Genomic DNA, 15,069 nt, shown 5'->3' on the forward strand with positions numbered 1-15,069 from the left:
AGTCTGTTGTTTGTTCAAGGAAGGGCATTTTATTAGCACTGAACAAGACGAGTTGCTTCCTGGTCTTGAATTTTATGCCACTACATTGTAAGTATTTTCATCTACACAGCCTCATCCACTGGTGTGTCTGCAGCTTATTTGCAGTTTTCCTTATTCATAGTTTTCACTGCTTTCCAGCACTATCTTAAGTTCAGAAAACAACAGTGATTTCTTCAGAGGTATCTGGGCAATGCAGAGCAGCAATCAAATCATTCCAGTTGTTTTTAGCAGAAGGCTTGAGCCGCTCACTGTGAAAAGAGGATGCGATTCAATGGGCTCAACTTATTGGCTGGGTTAATCTTGTTAGTCTTAATGAGCACAGAGGTGAGCAGAGCTCTTAAAAGCCTGGCTATTCCCTTGAAAGAACCGCTTTAGCTTGAAAAGTGATTTTGGGGCTAGTGCTGTTTGATCATAGAGATCCATTCAGCGTGTTTGAATTCCAAGTCATGTGCTCATTGTTCAGACTTTTTTATAGCTACTGGAACTGCAAAATTAACAAAGCTGCGCAATGTTGAAAGCTGGATTTCCTTACGCCGCCTCCTCCTCCATCAAAAGATCAGTTAGCCAGCTCGTAGCTGCCCCACTGAAAGCTGCCCTCAGTTATATTCAGCTAAGACAGACTCCTAACTACTCTCTGGAGATTAAGAAAGAAAAACTAGCCAGGCCTTTGCAGTGCTGTTGGCCCTTAGCGCAACCACAGCAGTTTGCTAATCTCGGCCGCAAGCAAAGGTGAAAGCGAAGGGCTATCCCGAGGTCTCTCATTAGGATGGTTCCTAACAGCTCCACAGGGCTTTCATCCCGGCAATTTCAAAGCCCTTTGCAATGGAAGCGAGCCTTGTTAGCTTCCTTCTCCAAATGGTAAACCAAGGCACAGTATGAAAAAGTGATTTTGTTGGAGGCTGCTGAGCAATGCAGTGCCAGCCCTGGGAACGAAGCCCAGATAGCTTGGTTATCAACGCAGTGTCCTGTCCTCTTCCAGGCTGCCGCCTCTAACTCAGATGAAAACTATTTGTCTGCACCTCCACTGCATGCAAATTGCATCCCACAAGATGAAAGCACGGCCACCTTGGTACCTGTAAAGTGCCTTTACATAGCCAGTAATCCATCACCCTTACTTGGTGGGGAAGCACCCAGGTCTCCTCACTTTCCCGGGAGAGGCAGCAAACAGCTAAATTACCTGTTCCCAGAGGCAAGGGTAATTTAGCTGTGGTGGAGCTGGCAAGCATTGCTCAGTCCCAATCCAGTGCTCTAACTACACRATCGTCCCTCTGCTCTTTAGCCTCTTGCATCGGTCATAAATTTTCAGTGACATGCACTCGGTCTCCTGAGACCTGCTCGGAGCGAATGCTTTTCCTGTAAGCCAGTATGAAACCGCTCGGAGCACCCATTGCACACCGGACTTACAGCAAGTAGGCATCCCGCTCCAAGTCGCTCAGGTACCGCCGTGTTTCACACTGGTACAGGGACTGGTACCYGATCTTCCGAGGATATTTCTCGTGTTTGGTGATGTTGTAGCGACCAACACCTACAGGATTCTGGAAGGAGAAGGTCACATGTGGTTCCCCATCATCGCAGAGGCAATATGGGTGAGGCAAGTGAGGGCAAAGGCAGGAGGGCTTCACAGGACCAGGCCTTCAATTGCAAAAAATACAACAACAACATGTGGAATACATTAACAAAACCAGGTCTRTGTTGCAGGGGAGGGAGGAGGAGACCTGTTAATCAGTGTTAGCCCGGGCAGTGCCCTTCACAAGCAGTTCCTCTAAGTCACAGCGGTCTGCAAAGAAGTTGGGCCTGATTAACTCCGCTGGCTCAAATGTGCTCCCCGGTTGCCTACYGCTAGCTATAGTCGAGGGCTGCTTTATTGCAACCTCACCACTGAAATGTAATCTGTCAGCTTCCCCCAGCAATTATAAAGGTGTCTTCATCCTTGACCTCTTTCAAGTTGCCTGTTCCCCACTCAGCCGCATAAAGGAAAGAAGCCACATGGAAGTCTGTTCCTCGCTCCTAGCCAAGGTGGACTATTTAAGACTAAAGCTTTCCCTGTCTGCTTTGAGCCCTTTAGGCTTTGTTCTAGCTCTCTGTGGGGAAGCTGCAAAGATGAATGCAGCTCTAAGAACAGGTACTAAGGGAAGGGCTTGTACCTGCACTAGCGTGTTGCTGTTGCTGCTAGAAGAAATAGTGGCTTTTAAGCAGCAGAATATGTCACTTTCTAGGAGGATACACAGAGCTCCTAGCACCTGAAAGAACTCAGATGAGCAGGTAACCTAGCTGTCCCCACCCGTGAAATAAAGCACTGGTACCTGACCAAGTCACTCAGGTGTCCTTGCTGATCAATGGGGAAAGAAAAGCACCTCCTGAGGTCAATCTATCCTGCTGTCCCRGATGGCCACCCAATGCAGGACATCTCTTGCTCAGAAGGTGCTGAGGACACACCTAAGCTTTAGRTGTCTGAGGCTGAGCGAGGTGTATCCCACCCTTAGCTTCGTCCTCTAGCAGAGGGGCCAGCAATGGCTTGGGGGTGGTCGTGGAGGAAGCTCAGAGCATGACAGTTCCTGTGTCCTTCTCTTACAGCCGTGTCTTTTTGCTCACCTCATTCCCAGCAAAGAGGCAGCAGGACTTTCTGTCAAATCTCTTGGCAGATGACCAAAATGGGGGTTGGTTGAAGTATTCTGACCTCTCAATGGGCTTTGGATCGTATGAGCCCGGCCCTGCAGCAAGCTGCAGCAGAAGGAAACCGCTTACACTTCAGTTTGCTGGTGAAAGGAGCTGCACCATGTCGGAGGACCACTCTCCCAGGCCCTAATGCAGTCCCACATGGTTGTACGCAGCCATCGCCCGTGCACGGGTCCGCGGCTGGATCAGGGCCAGCGGGAGCCTCTGGGGAGCCACACGAGCAGTGACTACCGCGTGCCAGCCTGTGGCCAGCCATGGTTGTCACGCGTTCGGAAGTTGGGTGCTGCCATCTGCCTTCGCTGGTGTCTGGCACCTCCTGCACGAACGTCTCGCTCCTGCCCCCGCCGGAGTCCAAGGCAGCTCTGCACAGCAGCCTCGGTGAGCGGAGACAGCAGGGAAAAACGAGCCTGCCTTCCTCTCTCCGTTTGCCGTGTGGCTGCTAGGCGGCTTTGCTACATCCGTGGCCAATGTCACACTGCTAACGGCTTCTCCAGTCRTTTCCCAAATGCCCTGACTTCCCCTGCAGCTCACTCCGGGGAGCACGGGCTTCTCCRAGCTGCTACCGCTGCCTTTAACAAGCCTATTTCTTCCATAAGGGAGCTGCGAGTGCCCAAGGACCGTGCCTGGAGGRCGAGACAGTGAGATTAGCAGGTGCCAGAGGCTTTTGGTCAGGGCCCTGAGGGCATCGATAGGTCTTAATTGCCCTGGCCAGCCTTGCCTGGGCTCCTCACCCACGTGCCCTCTGGCCAGCGGTCCTGGGGCTCATTTAGACTCCGGCCTGGGCCCTCAGTTTTGGCCTGAGCTGTGTCATAGGTGACCCATCTCTGTTCCTGTCCATCTCCTGGATGCACTTTGGACCTACGCTGTGGGTAGTCTCCTCTCCAGGAAGGACCTGGAGGTGCATGTTACAGCCTGGCCTTCTGCTCGGTCTCAGCCCCAGCTCCCGCCTGGGCTCCCGGCACCRTGAGGTGGGGTTGGTGGCCCGGGACAGGGAGGTCACGCCGTCTCACTCACCGCGTCCCGGGGGCGCTGGCTGAGCGTGGCCCAGGAGATCCTCTCGGCGGGGCGGCCTGGCTCCCTCGGCACGGTGCTGAAGCGCCCTTTCTTCTTGCTGTSCCTCGACGCCAGCTCCTCCAGGAAGCTCTTGACACCACCAGCGCTCAGCTCGGCGCCTTTCCACTGCCGGCGGCAACGTTACGGAGCAAAACCGAGATGGGGCCGGCTCCTGGCACGAGYGGACACAGCGCCCGGCTCCGGGAGCAACGCGTCAGCGCCAGCAGCCCCGAGGCTGCTCAGAGGCCCGGCTGGGGCGGGGGGGCTGCACACCTCCCGTGCGCGCTGGCCCCAGCCGGCGGGCTCCGGCCTGTCGCCCGAGAGGAGCTCGTAGGGGCCGCGGWTGCTCACCGCCCGCCCCAGCAGCTCCTCGATGCTGTTGGGCGGGTTGTAGGCGGCCGGGGCCAAGCGGGGCCGGCAGGGCCGGCAGCGGGGCCGGGGGCCGCCGCAGCGCCGGGGAGGGGGGTGGCGCTTGCCGGGGCTGCGGGCAGGACGCGCTGGGGCATCCGGCTGTCCGTGAGGCCCCGCGAGCTGGCGGAGCGCGTGGCCGACTCCTTGCAGCGGGCGTAGGGGTCCCCATAGGTGCCAGGGCCCGGGTAGCAGTCCTGCGGGAGAGACGGGACAGGACGCGGTGCCCCGACCCCCAGCAGGGCCTCCGCCGGGTCCCCGGGCCCTCAACGCTCGCACACGCGTGTGCACACGCTCTCGCTCTCTGCTCTCCTAGTTCAACAGCTCAGCAAGGGTCGTCACGGAGGTATCCAAGCCCAGCCGTCCCTTAGGTGCCCGGATACTGCCGTACTGGTGTGGAAACAGCTGGATCGGATACGTTTAACCCAGAACGTGGCTGGTTTTATACCCCCGAGTGGGGCAGGACCTGCTTTGCGAAGGGACGAGGACTCTAGCTGGTGTCGGGGGCTTTCACGCTGCGGGAGGGCAGCTCTGAAGGTCTCCCGCAGCCCTGCTTTCCTACCAGCCCGTGAAAGCAGCCCAAAATCGGCCGAGCCTTGCCTTGCAGCCCCAGGGCCGCAGGCGCACGATGTTGCTGGGGCAGTTGCGTTCCCAGCCCCAGGGCTGGGCCTGCCAGCAGCTCTCGTGGGAGCCAGGGCAGAAGCCAGGACATACCCTAAGGACATCTCGAAACCTCCTCTCCCTGGCGTCGCAGACGCCCCTGAGGCTCGAGGGCCGCTTCTCCTGCAGAAAGTCTTTGATGCCGTAGGTGCCCGGGCCCAGCGTTTCCTTCTGAGGCAGGAGAGCGGGTGAGAGGGTCAGGGCGAAGCCGGCCTGCGCCGCTCGGGCCCCCAAAAACACATGCGCGCGGGGGGTGGCCGGGATGCATCGAACCCAGCTCTCACCGCACGTTTGTGCCTCTTCATCATCCCCCCGAATGGGAAACGGGGCATTCGGCTATGCCGCGAGTCCTTCTCTGCTTCGGCCCAGCCAGACGGATGCTTTTCCCTGCAGCGCAAAGCCAGAGCACCTCTGTCGGCAGCGCCGCACCGGCTCAGAGTCAACCCAAAGCTGGACAGATGCTACAGCTCAACGCTTTTCGAGCAGGGGCTGCTTGCTGACCGGGGAAGCAGCTCCCGTGGGGCAGCCGGGCTTAGCCCCACACACGGCGGCTGCCAAGGGGGCAGATCGTGGGGCGAGGAGCATCCTGCCCCCGGCTGCGCTCGGCRGCGTCTGCCGCAGCCCTGCAGGCACATGCACCAGCACCCGCGGAGCATCAGCACCAAAAAGCAGGGATTTGCCGCTATGTTGCATTCGGCGACAATCTTCCTAAATTGCTTCTTCCCACCGAGGCAGATTCTGCTGAGGGTTTCGGGGCGATTTAAGAAATCGTGTGCATTTCCCCAGGGCCTCTTTATTTTGGATTGCCACYGCCTGAGGGCCCTGCAGGGGCTGCGGGAGCTTGCAGGGGGGTAGGTCCGGTCTCCCCCGCGCAGCCAAGCCGAGCCCGGCGGGTGGCCTCACCTCGCTGCCGGTGTCCCGCGGTGCCGGGCGGCTCCAGTGCTGGGTCCTGCAGTGCTGCTGCCGCCACGGCAGCCCTCACCACGGCGCCYGGCCGCCCGCGTGCCCCGTTCCCTAGGGAACAGCTGCAGGGATGCTCAGCCCCGCTCCAGGCCACGCGTGTCCCTGTAGCAATGCCGTCGGGGCTGGTTCTGGCACACGGCAGGTCAGGAAGGGCCCGGCACATGTCCCCGCACCGCCCCGGTGCCTGGCAGCCCCAGCGCCGCCGCCACGCTCCTCCCCGCCGGGACTCCTCCCCGGCTGCCCCCGGATCAGCTAAACCAGCCGAACGGGTCAAGAGAGGAGAGGAGCCGGGGCGCCCCGGCCCCCCTCCCCGATGGAGAGCCACGCGGGAGGCGATGGGGACATCGAAGCCCTCCTGCAAGAGCTGGACTACCTCCCCGGCCACTTCCACCTGGAGATGAACCTCAACTTTGAGCCCGGCAGCCCCGCGAGCGTCAGGGGGCGAGACGTGAAGCTCCAGAGGGACAGCCTGCTGTGCGAGCAGGAGCTGGAGACCGGCGGCCAGCCGCATGCCGCCAGCAACCTCCTGGGCGTCTTCGCTTTCCACCTGGACGAGATGGAGCGAGCCAAGGAGATCTTCCTCGGCATCACCCAGGAGGACCCCGACAACCTCAACGCCTGGGCCAACCTGGCTTACGTCTACGACCGGCTGGGCAGCGAGCAGGAGGAGACCGCGTGCGCCGAGAAGCTGGCCCATCTCATGGGGCTCGGCCCCTCTGTGCCCACCGCGGGCGACGCCGGTGCCCGGGCAGCCCGCTGCTTGGCCGAGCAGGGCTACGCGCACGCCTTCGACGTGGGGCTGCTCACCGAGGAGGACAGGACGGAGAAGCTGACCGCCGGCGTCCTCCTCTACAACAAGGCGCTCGCCTACGGGCAGCAGGTCAGTGCGCGGGCCGAGCGAGCCGCGGGAGGACGGTTTTGCGGGGCGGTGGGCGCCAGAGCCGTGGGGAAGCACGCCGACCCCGCTCTCCCGGAGGAGACCGCTGCTCTGCAGCTGCCAGCGATGCAGGGAAGGGTTAAAGCCGGTGCAGCTCCCTTTGCTCCCAGACAGTGTCCTTTGACCCGGCTGCACCTTTCCGAGGTTTCCAAACGAAGGTGTGCCCTCCTTCTTGGCAGCGCGCCTTCGGGAGATCATAAAAACTCAGCACCTGGTACGGAAATACTTGTGCGGAGGGAGAGGGCTGGCCGCTCCGCGTGCCAGCCACGGGGGGATGTGCCCTTCAGCACGATGGGGACGCCGGGCTAGCAGAAAGGCCCCTCGCATTTCCAGCCACTGTCACCAGCTCCCACTGGAGAAGTGGTGCCCTCCAGCCGTCCAACGGGGGCTGTGCGAGGAGGAGAGGGGCTCTGCAGGCCGGACGGACAGGTTGAGGGCCGTACCCCCTCCTCTCCCGGCACGCACAGGGGATGGAGCCAACCCTGGGTGCACGTGCGGGAAGGGGGCTGGAAGGGGGCTGCCTGGCACCTCGGGGACGTCTGCTGATTGAAGCGGGTCCCCTCGCTGGGAGGAAGACCAGCTGGCCATGCACGTTTTCCCCCATAGCTCCCCCACTCGCTCCTGAAGGCAATTTCCCGGTGTTCGCGATGAGTTTCTCGCCCACCTTTTCCCCATTTCAGATCCCCTCGGAGGAGAAAAGGAGCTGGTACTTCACCATGGCCACGCTGTACATCAGGTGAGACACGGTAGCTGCCGGGGCGGGCGCAGGCCACCCCGGGGGAGCGGGGAATGGCCCCGGGCAGCTCCTGGGGCCAAGGAGATCCCCCTCGTCCCCTTAGCATCTCCCCCTCTGGCTCGCCTCGCAGGAGCAGGCTCAGGCACTGAAGCCGGTCACCAGCGCCACACTGAGCAGACCACCACGGTCCGGGCACGCTGCTTTGGCCTGGCTCCTGCCTTTGCCCTCTAGCCACGGACGAGCTGGCACAAGCTGTAGTTGCCCAAGCAGTGACGTATAGGAAAGCCAGACATGCAGCTGCCTTCCAAGGGAAATGACCCAGAAGACCTTCTTTTTAGCGGAAAGAGAGGAAAAGGTGTAGCGAGGGAAGACTTTCAGCCCGGGTATAGCAGCAGCAGAGGCGAGCCCAGGCACCAGGATTGGAGCCATTCGAAGGAGCCCAAGCGTTAGACGCTTTGCATTCAAAAAGCCTGAGCTGTAAGTGACACCCAGGGCACAGCTGGAGCCAGGAGGGAGCAGTCGTGACCCTTATGGGTGCACTGCTTGGTGCTGGTTGCAGCGTCCTGCTCGCGCCGCGCTGCCCCGTGCATCAGGACCAGGCCTGGAGCTGCACCATGCCCCAGCCTGCAACCCAGCCCAGCCTGTTGCCGTTTCCCATTTAACTGCGTGCCTGAAGCAGACCTGGTGCCACACAGCGAGGCACCGGTCCCGCATTAGCACTACTGCGGCGATACGGGTGGCTTTATGACTGCTAACGCTGATAAAAGGAAAAGGGATGCTGCTAAAGCAACAGTCAGGCCTTAACCCGGCCTCTTACAAGACCTTCGTAGGGACAAGTTATTTCTGAACTGCTACAGCAATGTTCTTAAAGCAACTCCCAAACCTGCCAATGTCTACTTTGGCCAACAAAATGCTGATTTTGGTGCTAACGTCCACTGTGGTGCTGTGAGAGGGGGCTGGAAGCGGAGGAGACACGAGAGAAACCCTCATGCCCCAGCCATGATCCCTGCCCTGCGGCGGCGGGCCGCTGCGTAGCCTTTTCCTTGGGACCCGCGCCCAACAGGAAGGAGGAAGGAGGTGCTCGCCTGCGCTCTCAGCAGAGGGTCCACCGGGGACTCCTCGGGTTGGGGCAGGGCACGCTGGGGCTGGGGGAGCCCCGTGGCTCGGCGCTGAGCTGCTTTTCGACACAGAGAACTCCTTGCAGGCTAGACGGCATCCTGATGACCCAGGGACACGAGGAGCACAGGAGGCTGCCCGCCTTCAACAGGACCCTGACGCTGCTCCGGCAAGTGGTCAAGTCCTCCAACACTCACTACAGAGGTAGGAGAAACAGCTTGTTTTAGCAGGTGTGAGAAGTGCTGTGCAGCCCTTCACACCTAAGGGATCTTCAAACCCCACATCTGCAGCTAAGCTCAGACTTACCTGGGGCTGAGCATGAGTAAAACCCATCTCCCTACAAACCTGTAACTCAAGGTGTCATTCATCCATCACTGATGAATTCTGTGTGTACCTAAATCCAAGGTAACCCTGAACCTCAGGTGATGATATGCATTCTTCTGGTTGATTTAGTTACTATATCTTTATCAGTGTTATTTATTTTTGTAAGTGTCTTCTGCTCAGCCCTGAAAGCACCTCAGAGTTACCTGGAAAGAGTCTGCACCCTGAGTAGCTCCCAGGGAGCAGACGACATGTGGTAATTTTATATCCTCCAGTAACTCACCAATAAGCAAATCTAAGACAAGCTTTGAAATTGCCCTTTTACTAGGTATGAAAATATTGTCTTGGAGTCATGCAGTTACAGTAATGTCACTGSAGGGAATTAAACTACCCAAGGAAGTTGGCAGATGCGTGAGTCCCTCACAAAAACAGGACAGAAATGTTGCAGATGGATGTCGGGGGAATGTGTGAAAGGATTGATGAGCCTACTTCATATTGAAATATACACAGAAAATTCATCTGCCAGTACTGTTAGGCAGGGATTCGTCTCACTCAACAGCAGACATCTCCGGTACTTCCATGTATAGGCACTGGAGTAAAACAGGCCCTTCCAGAGCTGGAGTTATTTGACCCATTTCAGGTCTCCATCTATGGTGAGATGAACAGCACTTGAGGAACCATCACATCTTCCACTGTCTATAACCCAGGTCAAGGTAGCTAGCTCACATGTGGACAGCTAAATAYGGGCAGACAAATCCACCCCAGCCACTAGCACAGCCTCACCAATAGCCCAGGGCCCGTCTCTCTCCTTGCTGCAGACAAACTCAGGCTGGGTGAATGTTTCAGGTGGAGCTGTTCCCCCGCAACCTCCCAGCTGAGGATTCGCCAGTGCTGTGGACTCATGGACGGTACAACCTGTATAAGACCATGCCCAGGATAAGTCAGGAGGTGCCTTCTCTGATGAAGCTGTGCAGAGAGTCCCCAAGCCCAAATTGCAGCTCCTCCACAGGATGGAGAGGTTTGGCCGCTGAACGATTTCCACTTTCACCTGCCCTGACTTGTCTTCCCTAGCCCTGGCCTGGTGCTATCTTGGGATACTACTGGAACGGAAAGAAACATTTTCCACCACCCCAACGGGGATCCAGGACTGTGGCTACTCTGAGACTGACCCCCTCGACTGCTTTGGCAAGGTGCTTTATCCAGCGCTATAGGGCCAGGGGCTGATTTGKGCATCTACCATCCCTTGCTCCATCCATCATTTGCTTTCCCCCTGATCGCCCTGCCCATCCTCAGTGCTTCTCCTCCTGGTTGTATCCCTCCATGAAGAGAAGCCCCCAGAGCAGAGCAGAGCAGAGACCCTCAGCCCCGCTGTGTRCAGGGCACCCCTCCCAGGCCAAGGGATAAATCTGCCCCCATCAAAGCAGTGGGTTTGGTTCCTGCAGCCCAGCTACAACGGGGCCAAGGGACATGCCGAAGGGCTGTGGTTAACCATGCACAAGCTCCAGAGATGAGGGGAAGGAAGGAGGAGGATTAGAGTCAGGACCCCTCCCAGCCCTGTCCGTGGGTCTGGGCACGGCGCAGAGCTTACGTGGCCTGTGGCTGCTGGACAGCCACGGCCCAGGTCAGCTCCCCCAGGGTGCCTGGCATATTTCTGAGGAGATTCGAGGGCATCTGTCTTGGCCCGAGGACATGAGAAGCCAAGGTAGCCGTACTGGCCAGGAGCCAAGCCATGGTGCCACAGGCCCTCTTGGTGGGGTCATTCCAAAGATGCCTGACGTCCATGAAAATATACCCTCCATCTGCCCCAAAGAGGCAGGATCCAAACAACCTGGGCAAGCAAGTTTGGTGAAAAGCCGTGGGGAGAGCAGTAACTTTATTAGGTTCCCCTGGAACAGCTGGAAAAAATAAAGAACACAGATGAGCTTTTAGGCACATAACCCCTAAGCTTAGCCCTTTGTTCAGTCCTGTCTGTCGATTTAATCAGAGATATCAGCTTTCCCTACAGATCATGTCTCTTGTATAGCCTTAAACCCTCCCAGTTAAAACACTGCCCTGGTGAATCAGTCCAAGATGCTTGTGCCTCTTTGATCAGCACAGCAGGCAACAAGTCACTGATGGAAATGTGTTTGCTTCTGTGGCTTGAACAGGCAATAGAAATAGCAAAAGACAACCCTCCCGTCCTGAACCGCCTGGCAAAAATCTGCCACTCGCTGGGCAAGCAGGAGATGGCCAAAGGGATATGCAATATGGCACTGGATGTCCTAGAGGATCCAGAGCTCAACTGGCAGGCGTACTGCACCCGGGCACAGGTAGGTCACTGCCTCCAAACCTGCCCTTCACACCCATCACGGTTTGGCCAGAGACACAGTGACGGTGTCCGGAACAAGGCCTGTGCTTGGCAGTCCCCATCAACAACTCCATTAAACTCCATTAAATCTACAATACTCTTCCAGCAATCCCTACACCTGGGTTTCTGTGGTYCTGGCAGCTCTGGCCACCTGATTTCTGGAGCTGCAAGGAAACGCATCCTCCTGCCTGACAGTGCTGGAAACGTGTGTAATCCATGGAGAGCAGGAAAAAGGCTCTTCAAAGTCTGGTTCCTCTTGCTGAAGAAGTCCCTAAACCAGCCAGGAGGGAGTAGCACACAAGGCTTACTCAATATATGCCCTACTTTTATCTTCTGCCATGTATCTGCTAGACACCAGTGTCAAGGACAGGATACAGAGTTAGATGGGCCCCCAATGTGATCCAAGACAACCTTTCTGATAAGCCCTCCAACGCTAGGACAGCCCAGATTGCACACACCTCTACAAATCCCACCCAGCACAGTCACGAGCAGGTCCATCTCCTGATCACACGCTACTCAGCAATGCTGGCCCAAAACACACCGCGCCTGACACATCCAAGGCACCTGGGCAGCTTTCCACACGCCAAATGCCTTCTCTGAGGCTCCTGGCTGTCCTCTAACAACACACACTGCCAACACGGGGGCTGCTGCACAGGGGCTAATTCAGAAAAACAGTCAATAAGCCTTTGCATTGGGAAGCTGTCTTTACCAATGAGACAAAAGGCAAGGACATGCAAGAGTAATTTGGATTCTCAGGGCATCCCATGAGAAGGGTAAGCATGGTCTGTGAGCAGTCCAAGGGGTGGGTAGATCCTCTTCCAACAGAGACCCAGTCCTCCTCTGGTCTGTGAGACAGCCACTACGTTTTACCACAGAGAGTGAATTTGTCTTGCTCATTTAATCATGGCAAGAAACACCTAGGAAGAGGTAATTACCTGATAAAACAGCAAAGGCTGGCCTGGCAGTGAAGTCACTATCTACAGCCAGGAAATCTGGGCCAAATCCTGGCTCTGGCACAGAACTGCTGAGGGACTTCCCTCAGGTCTCGCTGGGTCGTTTTACATGATGCTGCATCACTTTGCAGAACTGACTCAAGCAGTTAATGACCTTAATGCTCCTAAATCAGTCAGGAGCATCAAAAATGTGCCCTTTAATCACTTGATTTTCCCAATTCCAGACYTCTATAAATGGGAGTGCACATTTATGTGTATTTCCCATTAAAGAAGAATCATGAAGATTTCCTCAAATCTCATTTTTAAATAAAATAAGGGCTCATTCTTGCTTTCTTATATTTAGAAAGGATTACTTAACTCCCCATGAAATGAGGCTCAGTGAAGTGAAATCTCCTGCTGTAGTGGAGTACTTCAATATGTGCTTAGATCCGTTCTTCAGAGACTTTTAATTTCCTTTGAGCTTCAGCTACAGGTAGGAGGCTGAAAAGTGCAGCATCAAGGTGGTCACTGGTTGCCAGGTGACATCTAATAGCTTGGACTTGAGAAAGCTGAAATAAGACAAAAGCTTTTTATTTCTCAGCCCTTATTCGGGGACGCTCCCTCTACAGCCAAGCAGTTCAACCACTGAACACTTTAGGGCAAACTGCCCCCCATGTCACCGGTCCTGAGATGGAAGGGGGAGCAAATGACCACGACAGCCATCACGGGCATGCAAACAGCACAGCGTTACTCTGAGCTAGTTGCTTTCAAAGACCTCACATTCACCAAGAACCGAATGTACAGCTGAGGTAGATGGGATGAGCAACATCCCAGGGGCCTGCACCGCGTTCCCYACACAGTGCTGCTAACCACGATCAGCCCAGAGGCATGCTTTAGACACTGGGGTGCTGGCACTGGGCATGATGGTCTGACTGGTGCAAGTGGAAAGAGCTGTGGGGTTGTGGCCCRGCCGAGGAGCTCACCTGATGCACGGTGGCATTTCATACTCGCATTATTACTTGTTAGTACCTGCCTTGTCATCCATGCATTCATGCTACAACTGGGCACTGAAGCAAGCTGATGAGTTTCCTCTGGTCTCCAGATCCACATGAAGCTGTACCTGCAAGACCTGGAGCGTGCCAAGATGGGACTGGCCCCCCCGCCTGACAGGAGAAAGCTTACGCRTGCTAAAAATGACCTCAAGAAGGTCCTCAAGGTTCGTCCGAGCCTGAGGACAAACCTGGACATGGGCCAGGTGAGGACAGGCACAGCATACCCCCAAAGAGATCCCGGGCAGCTCCTTGCAGTGCCTCCGGGTTTTCATTAACTCTCAGCCACAAAGACAGACCACAAAGGTTGAGGGCTAAGTTTATCRCTCTTTGGATATGTCTCTACCAATATGTCTGGGTTGGCCACAGAGTCACCCTCCTCCAGCCTAAGCCATATGAGCCCACACCAGAGCTGGCTCCTCTTTGCATTTCATTGCCAAGGGCAGCTCCTCGAGGAACTAGCCCTTGGCTGCCTTTGCCTCCGGTTCAGCTCTAGTTAGGTGCAAGCAAGGGAGATGGTGGGGTGCAGCAGGGCCAACGGTGGAAATGGACAGCTGAGGGATTGCTACAGTTAATGTCAGCCTTAGCTAGGAAGAAATTCAGAGAGCTTACGGGAAGTGAAGAGCCACCTGGAGCCAGGTAGTGGGAGGCATTAAACACAGGAATGGGAGTAGGGCAGACCCTAATGAGGACTGTCACCTTCAGAGGCAGCTGTTGGTCTGTGTTTTCTCCTGACAGCCTAATTTTGTCCTGCATTCCTCCAGGTTTATTACTATATGAGCGTGGATGCTATGCAAGAACTGTTCCTGGTGGATGAAACTGCACTGAACAACGCCTTGGCTTTCTTGGCCAAAGCCATGGAATTCGACCTGGGCGAGACCATACCCGAATTACAGCTGTTCAGGGGCAAATGCCTGTGGCTTAAGAAGGAGGAAACACAAGCCATGGAGTGCTTCAAGCGGGCGATCGAACTGGACCACGTGAGCTCCACCTCCACCGAGAGCTTGCGGTGCCTGCTGGAGACSCTGCTCAGGCTCTTCAGCCAGAGGCGGCTCAACAGGGACTTGCTAATGCAGGAGGTGGAGCTGTGGGTTAAGGTGGCCGAGGAGAAATTCCCACCGCCGCGGGTGCAGCAGGAGCTGAGGGTGGTCTACCGCAACCACACGCTGGAGGTGATGGAGCTCTCCAAAGCCATGATCGCCCGGGGCAGGACGGAGCTGGTGAAGCTGCTGTTCGAGACGATGAAGACGGATCCTTCCAAGGCCAAGATACGTGAGCCGTCACCGCCCCTCTGAGTGCCTAGGGGTGGCTGCAGTCTGCAAAGGGGGTCTCTCTCGGGAGCTGTCGGGACCCTTTCAGTTTTCTAAAACTTTATTAATTAAATATAGAGAGAGAGAGAGAGAGAGAAACGCCTCGTAAGAGCCCCGTTCTTGCTCAGGTGCCTCCTGGCGCTGGCGGCCACCCACAGCCAGCCCCTGTCCACGGATGCCCCCGCCTGCTGAGGTCGCTCTGGACCTCCAGACCGCGTCCGTGGCGCAGTGACACGGCTTGCAGTGACACGGCTTGCAGGGGAAGGTTTCTTGATGCCGTTACCGCTGGGGCCGGGCCGGGCCGAGGGCGGCGGACGAGCCCGGGGGGCGCCGCGGCCCCCGCAGCGCCCCCCGCCGGCCGCCATGTCGGGGGCGAACCATCGAGGCTTGAGCCTCCCGGCGGAAAGAGCGTCCCGCGCGGATAAGGACCGCCGACTTCCGGAATCCTCCCGCCCCGGTGGGCAGGCTGGCGGCGGGGAGGCGCCACGTGACGCGGCGCTCTGCTCCTGATTGGTCGTGGCG

The 15,069-nt window shown here is 57.1% G+C and overlaps 2 protein-coding genes across 2 annotated transcripts in view; both read left to right on the forward strand.

The window, feature by feature from the left end:
- Positions 1–6,112: 6,112 nt before the first annotated feature.
- Positions 6,113–14,532, forward strand: TTC22 (tetratricopeptide repeat domain 22). Its single transcript, XM_026079903.1, has 7 exons — positions 6,113–6,679; positions 7,417–7,472; positions 8,677–8,792; positions 9,981–10,099; positions 11,057–11,218; positions 13,291–13,443; positions 14,002–14,532. Exons 1-7 carry the CDS (start codon positions 6,113–6,115, stop codon positions 14,530–14,532), a joined length of 1,704 nt encoding a protein of 567 aa, XP_025935688.1.
- A 190-nt stretch (positions 14,533–14,722) lies between these two features.
- The window catches only part of PARS2 (prolyl-tRNA synthetase 2, mitochondrial), a 2,295-nt gene continuing 1,948 nt past the window's right edge, over positions 14,723–15,069 (forward strand). Inside the window, exon 1 of the mRNA XM_026079904.1 lies at positions 14,723–14,775. Within this exon, the coding sequence (XP_025935689.1) occupies positions 14,723–14,775 (53 nt within the window). The remainder of the gene's footprint in view (positions 14,776–15,069) is intronic.

The sequence above is a fragment of the Apteryx rowi genome, unplaced genomic scaffold (assembly GCF_003343035.1).
Source record: "Apteryx rowi isolate R43461 unplaced genomic scaffold, aptRow1 scaffold_503, whole genome shotgun sequence".
In the NCBI taxonomy this organism is placed as follows: Eukaryota; Metazoa; Chordata; class Aves; order Apterygiformes; family Apterygidae; genus Apteryx; species Apteryx rowi.